The sequence below is a fragment of the Panthera tigris genome, chromosome B3 (genome assembly GCF_018350195.1).
Source record: "Panthera tigris isolate Pti1 chromosome B3, P.tigris_Pti1_mat1.1, whole genome shotgun sequence".
In the NCBI taxonomy this organism is placed as follows: domain Eukaryota; kingdom Metazoa; phylum Chordata; class Mammalia; order Carnivora; family Felidae; genus Panthera; species Panthera tigris.
In genome coordinates this window covers 109,798,167-109,815,676 of record NC_056665.1, presented here as the reverse complement: position 1 = coordinate 109,815,676, position 17,510 = coordinate 109,798,167, and the positions used below count along the sequence as shown (strand labels likewise).

The following is a 17,510-nucleotide window of genomic DNA, read 5'->3' as shown; positions in this document are numbered from 1 at the left end:
GTGGCCTTACCACATGATGCCACCGACTTCCATGAGGCGTCCCTACGGTTTGAGTTGACCTGAATAACCTGACACCAAAGGGACTCTATCTGATAAAACCAAATGAAAGAGAAAAACATCCATTTTTACAGTTTCTTAGACATTCCTCCTTATAATTTTTTCCTTTCTTCTTTTAACAATGATAATGTATTAACTAACTTTCAAACTTAAGATTTCAAGATATCTCAGCCACCAACTGGAAATGTTTAACCTAGCGTAGTCTTCAGGTGATTCCATAAAACATAATATGGTATGAGAAAGAACATTTACTTAATTCAATTAGAATTCTGGTCTCTAAAATTTTTTAGGTTATTCAGAATTTTATGTTGTCCTTATCTGAAATCCTAGAAGGAGAAAACTTTATGGAAAACAAAATTTAAAACCAATGCGTTTTGGTTTTTTTTAACCAACAATACCATTTTACAATAGCATCAAAAAATATAAAATACTTAGGGATAAATTCAACAATGTACATGTGAGACCTATACACTAAAGATTATGAAACACCACTGAGAGAAATTAAAAAGGACCAAAATAAAGAGATCTATCGTGTTGCTGGATTGGAACAGTCAATACGGTTAAGATGTCAATTCTCGCCAAACTGATCTACAGATTTAACGCAATCCACTCAAAATTCCAACAGTCCTCTGTATGTTGACAAGCTGATGCCAAAACTTACGCTGAATTGCAAAAGACCCAGATTAGTCAAAAGAAATTTGAAAAAGAACTAGTTGTAGAAATTATGCTACCTGATTTCAAGACTTACTCTATGGCTATAGTAATCCAGACTGGGTCACATCAGTGAAAGAACAGGCACATAGATCAGCAGAAAGAAACAGAGAGTCTAGAAATAGACCCACGTCTACAACATGGCAACTGATTTTAAATAAGGCACCAAAGTAATTCATTGGTGAGTCTTTTCACCAAATGGTGTGGGAACACTCAGATATTCCCACAGAAAAAAGTGAACCTTCATACAATGTACAAAAACAAACTTGAAATGGATTCAGGACCTAAAAGTAAGAATTAAAACTATACAGGGGCACCTGGGTGGCTCAGTCAGTTAAGCCACCGACTTCAGCTCAGGTCACGATCTCACGATTTGTGAGTTCAAGCCCCACGTTGGGCTCTGCAGTGACAACTCAGAGCCTGAAGCCTGCTTCCGATTCTGTGTCTCCCTCTCTCTCTCTGCCTGCTCCCTGCTCACACTCTGTCTCTCTCTCTCAAAAATAAATAAACATTAAAAAAATAAAAATAAAAAAGAATTAAAACTATACAATTTCTAGAAGAAAAGATAGGAAACCATCGTAGCCCTGGGTTAGGTAAAGATTTCTTACATACAACACAAAAGGATAACCCATGAAAGAAAAATATTAAAAATTGGATTCCATCAAATTACCAACATTTGCTCTCTGAAAGACAATATTGGGAGAATGAAAAGCCACAGACTGAGAGAATATGTGTAAATCATATATGTGTTAAAGGACTGCTTTTAGAACATTTTATAAATAATACTTACAATTCAATAATAGAAAGACAACCCAATTAAAAACTTCAATAGACATTTCACAAAGGAAGCATACAAATGACAAACACATAAGTAAATGTTCAAATAAATAAATTATTAGTCATAAAGAAAGGCCATTTATCTATCTATCTATCTATCTATCTATTTATTTATTTAACGTTTATTTATTTTTGAGACAGAGAGAGACAGAGCACGAACAGGGGAGGGTCAGAGAGAGAGGGAGACACAGAATCTGAAACAGGCTCCAGGCTCTGAGCTGTCAGCACAGAGCCTGACGCGGGGCTCGAACTCATGGACCGTGAAATCATGACCTGAGCCGAAGTCGGACGCTTAACCGACTGAGCCACCCAGGCGCCCCAAGAAAGGCCATTTAAACCACAATGAGATACCACTACACGTCACTGGAATGGCTAAAATTTACAAGATGATATCAAGTGCAGGTGAGAATATGGAGCCATTAGAACTCATATGGCCAGTTGGACTGAAAAATGGGAGTTTAGCCATTTTGGAAAACAATGTGACCATTTCTTATCCATTTAAAGACCTACCATAAAAGCCAAAATCATACTCCTAGGCATCTACCAAATGAAATGAAATGAAGACATACATCCACACAAAGATTTGCATATGACCATTCACAGCTCTGCTTACAGTAGCCTGTAAGACCCCCTGATCCCCACCTCCTGATACTCAGGCCCTTATAATCAACGCCTTTGAAATGTAGGTTGGGCTAATTTACTTGCTGATTTACTACTGGCTCTACTGATTCCTTACTGAGATGTCACTTCCAAGATTAGGTTATAAAAAGACTGTTTCTGTCTTGGGGGATCTCTTTTTTAGATCGTTCATGGTGAGGAAAGTCAGCTACCAGGCCATGAGGCAGTTTTGTGGGGGAGGGCCACAGGTCTGTATATAGAAGTAGATCTTCTGAGGCCTGCCAATAGCCAAGTGAATGACCTTGGAAGTGCATCCTGTCTTCTCCCTCACCCACAGCGAGGCGTGACTGCATTCTTACAAGAGACCTTGAGCCAGAGGCACTCAGCTAAGTCGCGCCTGAATTCCTGACCCACAGAAACTGAGATAATAAATGTCTGTTGTTTTAAGCTGCTAACCTAGCATAGTCCAAAACTTGAAATAAGCCAATGTCCATTAACTGGTGAAGGGATAAACATGTTGCATATTTCCACAAATGGAACACTACTCAACAATCAAAAGAATGATCTATAAACATTAACAATCTGGATGAATCTTGAAAACATTACACCAAGTAAGTCAGGTAAAAAAGGCTGTATACTATACGATTCTCTTTACAGGACATTGTGGAAAGAGGAAGAGGAAACTCTGAGGTGATGGAGATGTGCTTTATATTGACGGTGGTGGTGATTGTTACACAATCGTATCCCTTTATCAAAACTCATCAGTTGCACACTTAAAATAGACGTATCTGGGGGCACCTGGCTGGCTCAGTTGGTAGAGCATGCAACTCTTTGTAATGTCATGTCATGTCATGTAAAATGTAATCTTATTTTATTCTATTTTAGAGAGAGAGAGAGAGAGAGAGAGAGAGAGAGAGAGAGAGAGAGCGCGCGCGCACATATAAGCAGGGCAGAGGGGCAAAAGGAGAGAGAGAATTCTTAAGCAGGCTCCACATTCAATTCAAAGGCTAAGGTAGGGCTTGATCCCATGCCCCTGGGATCATAACCTGAGCCACCAAGGTGCCCCAGTAGAGCACGCAACTCTTGACTGTGGGTTCATGAGTTCAAGCCCCACAGCTCTACACAGTTGGGTGTAGAGCTTATTAAAAAACACATAGGGGTGCCTAGGTGGCTCAGTTGGTTAAGCATCCGACCCTTGATTTCAGCTCAGGTCATGATCTTATGGGTTCATGAGTTCAAGCCCTGCATCAGGCTCTGTGCAGACACTGCGGAGCCAACTTGGGACTCTCTCTCTCCCTCTCTCTACTGCTCCCCTGCGCTCTCTCTCAAAAATAAAATAAACAGTAAAAAAAATATATATGCATATATTATGTGTGTATTTTACTATATGTAAATTATACCTCAATGAAATTGAGTAAAAAAACAATTTGTCTATTTTTACAAAGAAAATTTATGTTTCAATAATTCTTAACTACAACAGCAGTATTTCTGGAATCATCTTTGGGTTACAAAAAGATTTTTACAAATACAATCCAGGTAGAAGCTTAGTTGGGAGTTTTGATACTTCTTCAAGAGACATTTTTAAATATCAATGCCTGGTAATGCTAAAAAAGTAGAAAAGGGTATCTTAAAAGTAGAACAACTATTTTCAAAATAGGGACAAAATGGGATATTCACATATGACTAGTTGTTTGAGACTTACTTCCCATTGGAGGATTTATGAGGATACCTTCTACAGTAAATCAGCCTTCTCTTGTGCCTACTTCCTCTAGCTCAGAAAGTAGAGTTAGACTAAGTTCTAGTTCATACACTAAGGCCAGCAAATTAGAATGTCCTCATGACTGAGATTCTTTCACACATCACATTTGGGTCAGTAGAAGACAGGAAAATTAGAGATGCTTTTGCCTGAACTCACTCTTGTAAATTTGTTTTAAACTCATAACAAGCATTTGAGGAAAAGAGTATCATTCCTCTCTTCTGTCTTTGCAAACTCCTTGCAACTGGTGGAAAATACAGGCAATTTAAAATAAAAGACGACAGGGGCACCTGGGTGGCTCAGTTAAGCATCCAGCTTTGGCTCAGGTTATGATCTCGTGGTCCGTGGGTTTGAGCCCCGCATCGGGCTCTGTGCTGACAGCTCAGAGCCTGGAGCCTGCTTCGGATTCTGTGTCTCCCTCTCTCTCTGCCCCTCCCCTGCTCACATTCTGTCTCTCAAAAATGAATAAACATTAAAAAAAATTTTTTTTAAATAAAAGAGGACAGGGGTGCCCGGGTGGCTCAGTTGGTTAAGCGTCCAACTCTTGATCTCAGCTCAGGTCATGATCTCATGGTTTGTGAGACTGAGCCCCACACTGGGCTGTACGTTAACAGCGTAGAGTATGCTTGGGATTCTCTCTCCCTCTCCTCTGCCTCTCTCTCAAAATAAATAAATAAATAAATAAAACATTTTATAAGCAAAGAAATTTCATTAATAAAATAAAATAAAGGACAGGCTATAGGGATGTGGAAAGCCAACCCGAGAGCTGGGGGCAGAAATCACAGGCAAGGGGAAGAAAAGAAACAAATGGGTGAAAGGCAGCATCGTTACAACTGTTACCATGGGGGGAAATGTGCCAACAAATCTCAAACATCTGGGAGGTATAAAGGAAGCTGTCTACTTGGGAATACACTGTGCTATTCTAAAGATATAAAGGAGCTGGATCAACGTTGAGGTCTGATTACTCGAAGAACTGTTGTAGAATAAACCTTTTCCTAAGAAGATTCCTTCTTGCGGTTTAAATAATATGAGACAAGAAAATATGCCTTCGCAATAAAACTTAAGCCAATACTTGGCATCTGGAAGATCTCTTGCAGTCATGGCCCTGGGTAGGAAAATACTCTCATTTGTTTTGTCTTTGTAAGCTAGCATGGAGACATCAGGCACCAAAATGGACAGGGCATTTGGCAACACGGCATGCTTGAACTAGAAGGAACTACGGACTCGTTTTCTAATGCTGTGCAACTAATGACCACAAACTTCGCAGCTTAAAATAAAACAAATTGATTATCTCGTAGTTTTCACGGCTCCAGAGTACAGGCATAGCTTAGGAAGGTCCTTGGCTATTACAAGGCCATCACAAGCCTGCTATTAAGGTGCCATCTGGAGCACAGTTTCTCTTCCAAGTTCATTTAGGTTGTTGGGAGAATTCAGCCAGTTTTCCTGCTGGCTGTTGGCTGGGGGGTCACTCTCTGCTTCTAAAGGCTGCCCAAGGGTCCTAGCCCCACGGGCCTCTCCTAATATCACAGCTCACCTCATCAAGCCAGCTGGAGAATCTCTCTAGTCTGCTATTAGGGAGTCTTATAATCATACAAACATGATCAATCATGTATTCATGGGATTGACTATCCCATTACCTTAGCCATATACTATAACCTAGTTAATAGAGTGGCTATCTCATCACATACTCTCATATTCCTGCCCACACTCAAGGAGAGGGGGTTATATAGGTTGTGTACACCGGGGGCAGGAATATTGGGAGGCTTCTTAGAATTCTATTGACCAAAACCATCCCTATTCACTGCAACACCCTCACTTCACAGATGGGGGGAAACCGAGGCCCATGGAGGAAAACAATAAATTACCCAAAAAGTCATATAGGAGTTATCAGGACAGAAAGAACTAGACCCTGGCCTCCAAAATCCCTGTCTAGAGCCTGCCACTGTCCCAACCTTCCTTCTGCCACTTGGCATGACTGAAGATAAGGTTGTTCTTCAGGAGAACAGGGGGGCAGCACCACGAAGGGGAGCTATACCACTCGTCATTGTGTAGCTTCCATACGCAGGAAGAAATGAAAGAACCCTTACCTGAAGGGTGCTAGCGTGCTGACTCAGCATCTTTGAAGAGTCATAGTCAGCAGGATTAGCCAGCAAACGGCTGGTATTTTCTGTCCAAGCCTCAGTACTCTTCAAAAGGTCATGATATGCCTCCATCTTAAGTATGGCCTGTGAAAGAAAGGCACGAGCAAATAGTCTGACTCGTTCCACTTGAGTCAAGTGATTCTTCAATGGAGAATTTGTTACCGTAAATCAGGCCCTGCAGGGTTCCACTCCCTGTGGCTGGGGCAACTCGCCCACCCCCTCCAGGTTTTCACATTTCTAACTTTTAAGACTAACCCCGACCATAGGTAGAAAGGATTTAAGAAGTTGTACCCAATGCTATGGGTCTCAGGAACAGTTCTCAGTTAGCCTTGCAACTAGTCTGGTTCCCATTTTATGCTTCATTCTGAAAACTGGATTCGTATTTTGTCTTCCCATGCAGGGCCTTGTCTTAGTATATCCCAGTTCCTCTGGCACTAGGCTCCTGCCTCGTTCTTGCTAGATTACATGTACAACTCACCCACCACGACCCCTATTTGGAAGGGAGGGAGAAAGTGTCTTGTTCCTGAATGACATTCTTTCTTGTTGCTGGCTCCCTGCAGGGACTCTTGAGGTTGTTTGTTGGAAATGCCCATTGCCTATTGGGAAACCCAATGCTCTCCTGGACTCCTGCTGCGGTCCGACTTTTGGACACCTGCTTCTGCTTGCCCAGACTTCCTGCTGATGACAGCAGTTAAATCTGTCCTCCCGGCGCCCACCTGACCCTATCATCTGGCTCTAGCTTCAGAACCCGAAACTGGCAATTCAAGGGAAAATGGCTGCCTCAGAATATATATTTTAGTTTTGTTTTAAAGCCCTTTCAATACAAGCTAAGCGTAGTTATCACGTGTTACTGTCATACCTTATTTAACTGTGAGGTTCTAGATTCTGCTCTCTGGGACACTTGCTGATACTGCTGGAAAGGAATCATCAAGTTATCCATCCATTCTTGAGCCTGTCCTGGATCCTGTTCAACAATGTCCTGCACTTCAGAATCCAGCTCATTTAGCTTGGAATGCCAGAGATCTAGCTCGTCCCACATTTTCTGGAGAAGGAAATCATGAGTCACTTTGAATGCAGAGGTCCTGGTTCATTGTGTTAATTCCTAGTCTTTGCACTGTATTTGCACCTGTAAGTGCTACTAAAACAACATCACAGGCACACTTATTCACTTATGCCCCCAAACGACTTGTGACCTAAATTGAAAAACACCATTTCTGAGGTCTCTTGGTCTACCTATATTTGTTTCACGAACAGAATTGGCTGTAAGGGAGCAGAAAGACCTAGACATTTCCGGAGACAAATGACACCGAACAAGGTCAATATAACCTTAGTCTTTCAAGAGTGATGAGGTAACATTATGTCTAAAAGGGGCTTCAGTTAATCACACACACAGACACACACACACACACACACACGCATCCTCACGCGCGCCTGTGTGTGTGTATTTAATCTAGAAGACAATTTTTTAAAATTTTATTTTAGAGAGAGTGAGTGTGTGCGATTGAGGGAGGGGAGCACAGGGAGAGAGAGAGAATCTCAAGCAGGCTCCACACTCAGTGCGGAGCCCGACATGGGGCTCAATCCCACTTCCCTGGGATCATGACCTGAACAGAAATCAGAGTTGGACGCTCAACCGACTGAGTCATACAGGTCCCCCAAGAAGACGATTTTTACTAAGTGTAAAAACAAAGCTAACAGAAAATATCTGTTTTGGTTTAGGATTAATGCAGTGGCAGAAAATTCTAGCAAATAGATTGGATTCAAGCCTGACCTTGTATTGTCAATGGAATTCTCAAAGGTAAAATATTTAATTTGTACTTAATATTTGCTTAAGAACCCAACTTTTAGAAATGGGAAAAGTAGACTGGTTAACTTAGCTTCCTCTACTTATTAAGGGTCAAGATTTTGTCCAAAGGTGAGCCATAGTTTGACCTATTTTTAAAAGTCTCCATTCATATTAGAATAATTCCTTAAAACATAGATTAGAATAAGAATGCTTTTCCACATGCAGGAGTTTACTCGGGGAATTAAGTGGTAGAAAATCACGCTTATGTACAGTTTTACCTAAGACTTTATTTCCCAAGATATTTTACAGGGCAAATAAATTTGGGATTTCTATTTTCCTGCTTCGATTTGTAGTCTAAAGAAAAGTTGTTAATTCCACTCAAATCCTATTGAAATATATTTTTTAATCAAATAAGTTTCAGAAATATTCCATATCATATTCCCCATGTTAATTCACATTAGAAAACAAAAACTCCGAGAATTGCTCATAGAAACGTGCTAGCTTTAAAAAAAATAATAATAATATTTATAATGTTTCTTATATCAGTCTTTCCAGGATAAGGTCCTTACTCTCCTTTACTTGTGAAAAGGCTAGTTCACAATCACAGGCTCTCAGGGGTTCAGGCATATTCCCACCATGGAAAAACTGAGAACAATTCTTAAACGCAATCTTCTCTACTAACCCTCTGCAGGTGACACGCAGTAAGGGGGCCCTATAGGCTCTGGGTGAGCATCTCTGTGCTTCAGATTCATCCAAAGAGCACACCCTGATGACTGAGGAGTAGGAGGAATGCTAAATGCTGAAGGAAAGTAAAGGACGGATATTACCTTTTGAATTTCCTGAGCTTTCTCGATATTTTTGCTTTTCTGCTGCAACATCTTCTCCACATTGTGAAGCCCTTTGTTAATCTCGTCTATTTTTCTACTCATTGTATATGATGGTGAACTTTTCAAAACTTCACTGCTAATCTGTTATAACGAGAGAAAGATATGTTTGGCTTACAGATGTGCTCCATACTCTATTCACAGGTCCAGGTGATAGAAGAGATAGGTACATTGTTAAGTGATTTTAGTTACAAAAATCCTGTAAAGGCTAGGGGGGGGGGACATCCCAAACCATTATTAGCTAATACATTAATGAGAGGGTAGACTAGCAGACTAGGAAGTAGGAGCTGTGCTGACCTGACCTTTTAAGTCCAATCTAAAAAAAGGAGAAGGAAATCAATCAACAAGAATGTGTTGTAATCTACAGATTGTACTACAGGTCTGTGCTGAGTTGGGCAAAGCTACTGAGTGTACTATCTGAGACAGAGCCCAATGGAGCAAATGATATGAAAAAAATCCAAGGGAGGTAAATAATTTATTATACAGTCTCTCATTTTATGACAAAGACCTCTGCAGAGGACTGTTCTCAATAAAACCCAGCTTATTCTCAAGCTGACTTAAAAATAATGTAATTCTCACCATAATATTCATTTGGGTGAAATAACCCTCTAAAACTCACTATTTCTGGAGGAGGCACAAAGCTCAGTTTTTCTCTGCGTGAATGTTTATAGTGTATGTTTTCATAGCAATCTGAAATCTAGTAGCTGAACAGTGTAACTTTTTTATCTGAATGATTTTCTTAAGAAAATAACTTGGGCTAGGAAAGATAACAAATGAATGTGGAATGTGTCATTTTTCAAATACCTGATTAGTTCCTGTTCTTGGTTTTTTGGTTGTTTTTTTTTTTTTTTTTTTTGGTTTGTTTGTTTGTTTTAGGCCATGTTGTTGATAAGGCTTTCTCCCAGCAGCCACTAAATAACCAAATACTACTTTACGCTTCTGTATAATCCTTTAACCCTTTTAAAAACAACTATATCTGTGTAACTATTACGACTAAAACCTTCCAATGCAGATGGTACACAGAGAGAAACTAAACACAGGTTAAATGACTTGCTTATGGTTACACATCAGGGGAGAACGTGAACTTGTCCTGAGAAGCCCCAAGTCACTCTGGAAGTCCCAGGCTCTTTTTCACATTTCAGGATGTTGATACTCTTGTAAGATGTTTTTATTCCACAGACCATAACGCAGTTGAGATTTTTAGGGGAAAAAATTAATCCTATGTTAGTTTTTAAACTGCTGTAATAGCTATTTATTGCTATGTAACAATTTTTCTGATATTCAGGACAGTTATTCTCTTGGCCAAAAGGCATATAACTTCGGTACGTTAGGAGAGACCAAGATTTAGGAAAAGTAAGCAGTCCTTCAAATTATACAGTATGGTTCTGAGTCTGCCTGGATCCTTCACACACCAAACAAGCAAAATCAGTTGCAATCTGTTACAAATATACAAGTTACAGCTGAAACTCTCAACCTTAGATTTAAGAGTGATTCTGATCATTTATTTTGTTGGGGATTTTCACATGAAAAGAAGAAAAGATTTTCACATGAAGTATTCACAGAAACAAATTTAGTTGCTCTCAAAACACTCAGTATTTTCTTAAAAGAAAATCAATAGTGCTTGATTCTTGAGAAGGTATCTCATGGAAGTATCTCATTTTCTTCTGTGTTAAATCAACAAAATTTGTCATAAATGTATATTAGGAGTATGTATGTTTTTTCACGGGTCAGATTTTTCCTAAGAAAACCACCAAAGAAGTTAACTGGTTTGAAATGTGATTTCCTGTGTATGTGCTTGATATCTATTTTATTAAGTTAGGGGTACTCCAGGTTTCAAAAAAGAACACAAAAATCTTTCTGTGGATGCCGGACCAAACAGAATTTTGTTCTGCTGGATGGATGTAGGCTGCCTTTCTAGGATCTAATAAATCTGTCTTGCTAACGTCTTGGGTCTCTAGTACTAGGAAACATTTCCCACTTGTTCTTCTAACTTTCAGATTCACCCATTCGGGGATGAAGATTTGCTCAGATGTGTTTTGTGAGGACACCATGTCTTAGATGCTATTCCTGGTGAGTTGTGAAATTCCTATTCTAAGTGCCCTTGGTAGCAATTTTAAAACACTCACAGGGAGGGAATACATTTTACAGCAAAGTATTATTCATGTCCAAAATTTTAAAGTGATTCTCCGTTTAAAAAAAAAAAAAAAAGGCCAAGTAAAAGCTAACGGACAAGTCTATTTTTAAATGCAAGAGAAGAAAAACTAAACATCCTGACAACTAAAAATAAACACATTGTCTAATTTTGTTATCTGTCACTTATTTAGAGCAATTTCACCTCAGTATTCAATACACAAAATTATCACTTATCTAAACCCTATAAAAACAGTCATAGTTGAAATCAGGGCAAATGAAAATGTGACATTACGTCGTCTTTTCTTTATATCTCTTCAACTCGTAAATAATAACACTAGTACAAACATTATTATTACCTTCTCGTCTATGTCTTCTAATGCTTTTCTGCATTCTTCCACCTGGGATTCAATCTCTGCAGGGACTAGGGTATACATTTCAGAATACTTGATTCGCAGTTTTTCCATAATATTCTCAAAAGTCAGCTTCCCTTTCTTAAAAATGCTTTGAAGCTCCTAAAAATATCAAGAGAGTTTCAAATACTCACAGGACAGGGAAAAAGTGTAACTCTCAAAGTAAAAGCAGCTTCCCAGCACATCCTTATGATTTAAATGAGCACACTTTGCATGACAAAGCCTCGCTATTGATACAAGCCGATTAAGCCGGAGAGATACTCTGCTTGGTCAGATGATGCTTTCTAGTTTGTAAGAATTAAACTTGATATCTCTTCATGGTGTCAAACCATTGTCCTAACAAGACATTACAACATCTCCTGCTTCTAAAATACCTCTAGGATCTAACTGTATCTCACTTGCAGTCTTGATCTAGAAAGCCACAAGCAGCAAAAAAGTTTCAAAGAAGTTTTTTGTTGTTGTTGTTGTTATTAACTTGTTGCCATTTCTGCTTCTTCCTACATTATCATCACAATGATTCAAGGCCACTAAAAGCCCTACGCTTGAAGCAAAAGTGTCTGCTTTCATGTAATTAGACAGCCCAGCAGAGCTCAACTTCTTTCAAAAGGGAGGGTTCCAGTTCCCTGCAAAGAATGTGGGCTTTAAAAGATAAAAGAAACCTGAACAAATAGTCTATTGGTTGTGGCCTAGAAACAAAATCTGATCTACGTTCTCCTGCACTAATTATAAAGGAGAAACTCATTTGTTTGGGAAAGTCTCCCAAAGATCCAGTGGAAAAATACTTCTTGACTTTACTGTGGCTTTTGGGGGGTTTGTTTTGTTTTTACAGTAACTGTTCAGTAGCATTATCTGTGTTAATAGGTTGAGTCACCGCACTGAAGAATGATTACAATTTTGAATGACTCCGTGATGTGTCACTGTTTTCCTTTTCTTTACCCTCGGCAGAGAACAAATCCAGAGGCAGAAAGTTAGAGAACAATGCCATTCAGACAAAGGTGGGGTTTGAAGTACAGTGCCGTCCGGTTTTATCTAGACCTAGTCAGAGAATATAGAGCTACACTTGGATGGGTTCTCCATGAAGACTGAGGGAGAGTAAATTCCCTCTATCAACACTGAGCAATGGTTAACAACCACACGTGATTTTTGAGTAAACTTCCAGATGTCTGTTTCGCTTGTTACCATTGGACTGGAATCATTCTAAAAGACATGAGGTCCCAAATGACACGGGGGCGTGTGCACAGCCCTTAGGATACTGTGATTTAAGAGATACAGTTCGTCTTCAGCCCTGGTTCCTGAGCAGTTTCTAAGGCCCTTGGGATTTCTGGGATAGGAGTAAAGGAGTGCGTTTTGTTATTCATAACAAGCCCTTTTCAACTATACCTGAGCTTATGCTAATAAGTGACTTGTAGGGGGCTCCCCCAGATAGATTCTCGATGGGGGGCGGGGCTGGTTGCCCGAGGAACCAATCAAGTGAACTTCCAGCCCCATTTCCCAACCCCCTAGGGTGGGGCCAGGTGCTAGAGATTGAGTTAATCATCAATGGCCAGCGATTTAATCAATCGTGCCTGCATAATGGGACCACCATAAAAAACCCTAATCGATGAGGTCTGGAGAGTCTGGAGTTGGTGCTGGGAGAGCGGCACACTCAGAGAGGGCTTGGAGGCTCTTCGCCCATACCTCGGTCTATGCATCTCTTATGGACGGATCCTGAGTTACATCCTTTATAACAAACCAGTAATAGTAAAGTGCTTTCCTGACTTCTGCAAACCATTCTAGTAAATCATTAACCCTGAGGAAGGGGTCGTGGGAACTCCTGATTGATAGCCAGTCTGTCAGAAGTACAGGAGGGCCAGAATTTGTGATTAGCATCTGAAGTGGGGGGCGGGGGGGGGGGCGGTCTTGTTGGAGTGAGCCTTTAACCTGCATGGTCTGTGCTAACTCCTGCTAGTTAATGTTAGAATTGAATTGAATTGAATTGAATTGAATTGAATTGAATTGAATTGAATTGAATCATTGCTTTCCAGAGACTTGGGGAAGAAACTCCACACATTTGGTATCAAAAGTGTTGTGAGTCAATACGGTGGCACCTATATCAGAGGTAAGTAGTACATCCTACTAAAGGCAGTAGTCTAACACCCTACTCAATAAATGCTCTGAGACCCCTGTTCACCAAACACGCCTGAAAAGGGGTTGAAGCAGGACTGCTTGGTCCAGATCGGCCTACCTCCCTGCTCTCTACTGTGATAGGAAAAGACAAGATTCAGTAGGCCGAGAGGAAAAGGTTAGGACCCGAGGTCCCAGGGTGGGGGAAAATGCACATTTTGGAACAATGCTGGGGGTGTCTGACCACAGCAAACCCCCTGGGGCATAAGGTTCCTCTTAAGAATGTAACAGGTACCACCTATTCCCCTCCCCCTCAGGTTTCCCTCAGGAATTTGACAAAAGACCTAACTGAAAGTAAGTAGTAAACCATAAAACATTTGACCCGCAAGAAATGATATGGCCATAGATCTCCCCTCATACAATGGAATTGGGCCAATCAGGAATGGACAACCCAAGCACCTAGAGCATCAAGCCAATAAGGACAGAAACTGAGAGCGAACAAGGGGAAGAAAAGAGGGGAGCGTCCAGAACGTTGTAAAACAAAGGCCCTTGCCTACAGTCGGGAGCATTCACCTTCAAATGCCCCTTCTCTGTAAAGAGAGCTTTTATACTATTCTGACTTTCTAATCTTAGACCCTGATAAACTTTTGCCTGCTGTTCATTCTGTGTCCACCTCTTCATTCTTCAAAGCGGCGAGACGATGAATCCCAGGTATTGAGGTGAAAAATCCTGCAACGCTTCTCTGCACTCCAACCACACTGATCTTCCCCTGTGGCTTTGCCCCACCATGCCACGGGGCCTTTGCCCGTGCTTTCCTCTCTCCTGGGCCACTCCCTCCACTCCAGTCACAGAGTTACCCCTGCCCCAAGGAATTTGCATTCAAGACTGCAGACCTGTATCAGCCACATTCACTGTTTCCTCACTTCATTCCTTACTCACCTCGAACCGTTCTGCCTTTTCTGGGTGGTCGTGTAATTCCATATTTTGGAAAGAAGTTGCGGTCTGTTGAAATAAATTCTTCAAAGTAATTATTTCTTTTGTGAAGGAATGTCTTTCTTGGGTTTCATTCTCCACCAATTCCTTATTTTCTTGAGCTTTCTGAAAAAGCCTAACATAACATCAAAATAAAATTGTTCTTATCCTGCTGTCTTGGGAAATAATTTTTATTTCAACAATTAACACAATGTCGGCACAGTTCGCAAAAGAAGATTATTTTTCCTGAGAGAAAAGTACCAATTTTCAGTGGTCTATATACTACATATACAAACATATACCAAATTCTATCACTCAGTCAAAAGCCTCTCCAAACGTTCATCTCAAAATATCCTCTTTTGGGGACTCCTGGGTGGTTCAGTTGGTTAAGCACCTGATTCTGGATTTAGGCTCAGGTCGTGGTCTCACAGTTTGTGAGTTTGAGCCCCACATCAGGCTTTGCGCTGACAGTGCGGAGCCTGTTTGGGATTCTCTCTCTGTCTCTCTCTGCCCCTCCCCTGCTCCTGCTTTTATTCATTCTCTCTCTCTCTCTCTCTCTCTCTCTCAGTAAATAAACTTTAAAAAAAATCCTCTTTTCACACTTTACATTCCAACTGCTGTCTCCATCTGACTTTCCTCCACATGATCTGTCAGTTCAACTGAATATGACTTAAGAGGTGAGAATGGAGTCATGCGTGGGTGGGCTCTTGGGGACAGATGACCCCATTTGCTGTGGATGTAACTACCATATTAGTAGAGGAATTTAAGAGGGTACAGTCTTTCCTGAGAGCTATTTGGTAAGTATTTCTAGCCATAAACATATTATATCCTTTGACCCATTGATTCTGCTTCTTGGTGTCTTTCTCAAAGAATTAATCACAGATGCAGAGATTCTGGCATAAGAAGATTCACTACAGTGGTTTCTTTTTAATGTTTACTTATTTTTCAGAGAGAGAGAGAGAGAGAGAGAGAGAGAGAGAGAGAGAGCGCGCGCGCACAAGCAAGGGAGGGGCAGAGAGAGAGAGGGAGACACAGAATTTGAACCAGGCTCCAGGCTCTGAGTTGTCAGCATAGAGCTCGACGCGGGGCTCAAGCTCTGAATGGCAAGATCATGACCTGAGCCGAAGTCGGACGCTTAACCGACTGAGCCACCCAGGAGCCCCCTCACGACCATGTTTTTATAAAAGTGAAAACCATGTATAATTTAAAGATTCAATAATAGGAGTTTGGTTAAATAAATTATGGTATATTCACATGGTGAAATATTACATAATTATGTTTTAAGGAACATTTAATGGCATAGGAAAACTAACATGATATGCTGATAAATGATTTAGCATGCAACAAAACAATATAGTACTATCATAATTTGTTTAAAAATAGAATTATAACAAAAAAAGGTAAGTGATTGGCAGTGATTGTTGTTGAATGATAAAATTAAAGAGGGGAGTTATATTAATCTTTATAATTTTCCACATTCCCCGAACTGCCTATAATGAATATGTGTTACAAAAATAGAACAAAAAAAAAAAAAAAAAAAAGCAATCATGAGTAAAAAAATTCAACGGCTATTCATCCTCAATAATACCAGGATAGAGAATATGGACTGGTTTTCATCATTGTTACTGATCTTTTCCATCCGCACCCCCCACCCCTTCTTTGAGTATAGTTGACACGCAATGTTACATTAGTTTCAGGTGTACAACTTAGTGATTTGACAGGTTTATACATTATACTACACTGACCCCAACTATCCTGTTACATCACTGTTACAATATTGACTACATTCCTTATGCTCTGCTTTTTATTCCCAGAGTTACCGATTCCATAACTAAAGGCCTGTACCTCCCACTCCCCTTCACTCATTTTGCCCACCCCCCACCCACCTCCCCTCTGGTTCTGCTTTGTGTTCATTTATACTTTTTTTTTTTTTTTAAAGATTCCATTTATGAGTGGAATCACATTTGTCTTTCTCAGTATTTGTCTTTCTCAGGCTGACTTATTTCACTTAGCATAATACCCTCTAGGTCCATCCATGTTGTCTCAAATGGCCCAACCTCATCCTTCTTTAAGGCTGTGTAGTATTCTGTTGCACACATATACCACATTTTCCTTATCTATTCGTCTATCGATGGACACTTAGGTTGCTTCCACGTCTTGGCTACTGTAAATAATGCTGCAATAAACATAGAGGTGCATGTATCTTTTAGAGTTAGTGTTTTTATTTTCCCCGGGTAGATACTTAATAGTGGAGTTACTGGATCCTGGGGTAATTCTATTTTGCATCTTCTGAAGAACCATCGTAATAGTTTCCACAGTGGATATACATTGCCAACACTGTATACTTCTCTGTGTTAACACAATTCCATCATACCATTTGTCATTATTCTATATTTTTATATTTTCAATAGCCAATATTCTCTAAATTTTAAGCCTGAGTCATCAAGCACGTTGCCTTAATTGTTTTTCATAAGACTTACTTGTTGCATCGTTCTTGCATCGATGTAATCTCTTGAAATGCTGGACCAGTTTCTATAGCCTGTAAGCTTTGGGGAGCATTCTGGATACTTCTTAGGCGCTGAAGAAGTAAGGTCAGTAATAGCTGCTGCTTCTCCACATTTTCTTGGTAACGGCATAAACAGTCTAGCAGCTCACAGAGATCCTCTGTGGTGGCCGCCTCTTTTGTTTTAGAAATTTCAGGGAGATCTTCTTGAAGGTTATCTAAAATAATTGCTTCTCGTTCAATCTAATTCAATAAAAAAAAAAACAAAACAAAAAAAAAAAGAGAGAGAGAGAGAGAGAGAGAGAGAACTAAAATAACTAAACTGTACTTGGATCGCCTCAGGAGCTGAAGCATACCTTGGGAACCATAATTTTTGTGCACTGGCCCTTCAAAGGGTTCCTGATGCCATATCCTCACTCGAAGTAGCATCTGTCTTCCTATAGCTGGGAATATTATTCCTCTGCTTTTGGAATCCCATAGCTCCCAGCGATCGATCATGTAGATATGTGATTACTATGAAATACTGCTATTGTGAGCTGAAGGAAACCCTGTTGAGTATTTTCATAAATAATTTTCCTCTCCTTCAGATTTCCATTGCA

The 17,510-nt window shown here is 40.2% G+C and overlaps 1 protein-coding gene across 3 annotated transcripts in view; it reads right to left on the bottom strand.

Moving 5' to 3' along the window:
- Positions 1 to 17,510, bottom strand: part of SYNE2 (spectrin repeat containing nuclear envelope protein 2) — a 283,558-nt gene that overhangs the window by 125,928 nt on the left and 140,120 nt on the right. For all 3 annotated transcript variants that reach the window (XM_042989863.1, XM_042989864.1, XM_042989865.1), the window contains 6 exons: positions 16,889 to 17,154; positions 14,376 to 14,544; positions 11,280 to 11,435; positions 8,734 to 8,874; positions 6,980 to 7,162; positions 6,067 to 6,204 (listed from right to left, as the gene is read on the bottom strand). In XM_042989863.1, the coding sequence (XP_042845797.1) occupies positions 6,067 to 6,204; positions 6,980 to 7,162; positions 8,734 to 8,874; positions 11,280 to 11,435; positions 14,376 to 14,544; positions 16,889 to 17,154 (1,053 nt within the window). The remainder of the gene's footprint in view (positions 1 to 6,066; positions 6,205 to 6,979; positions 7,163 to 8,733; positions 8,875 to 11,279; positions 11,436 to 14,375; positions 14,545 to 16,888; positions 17,155 to 17,510) is intronic.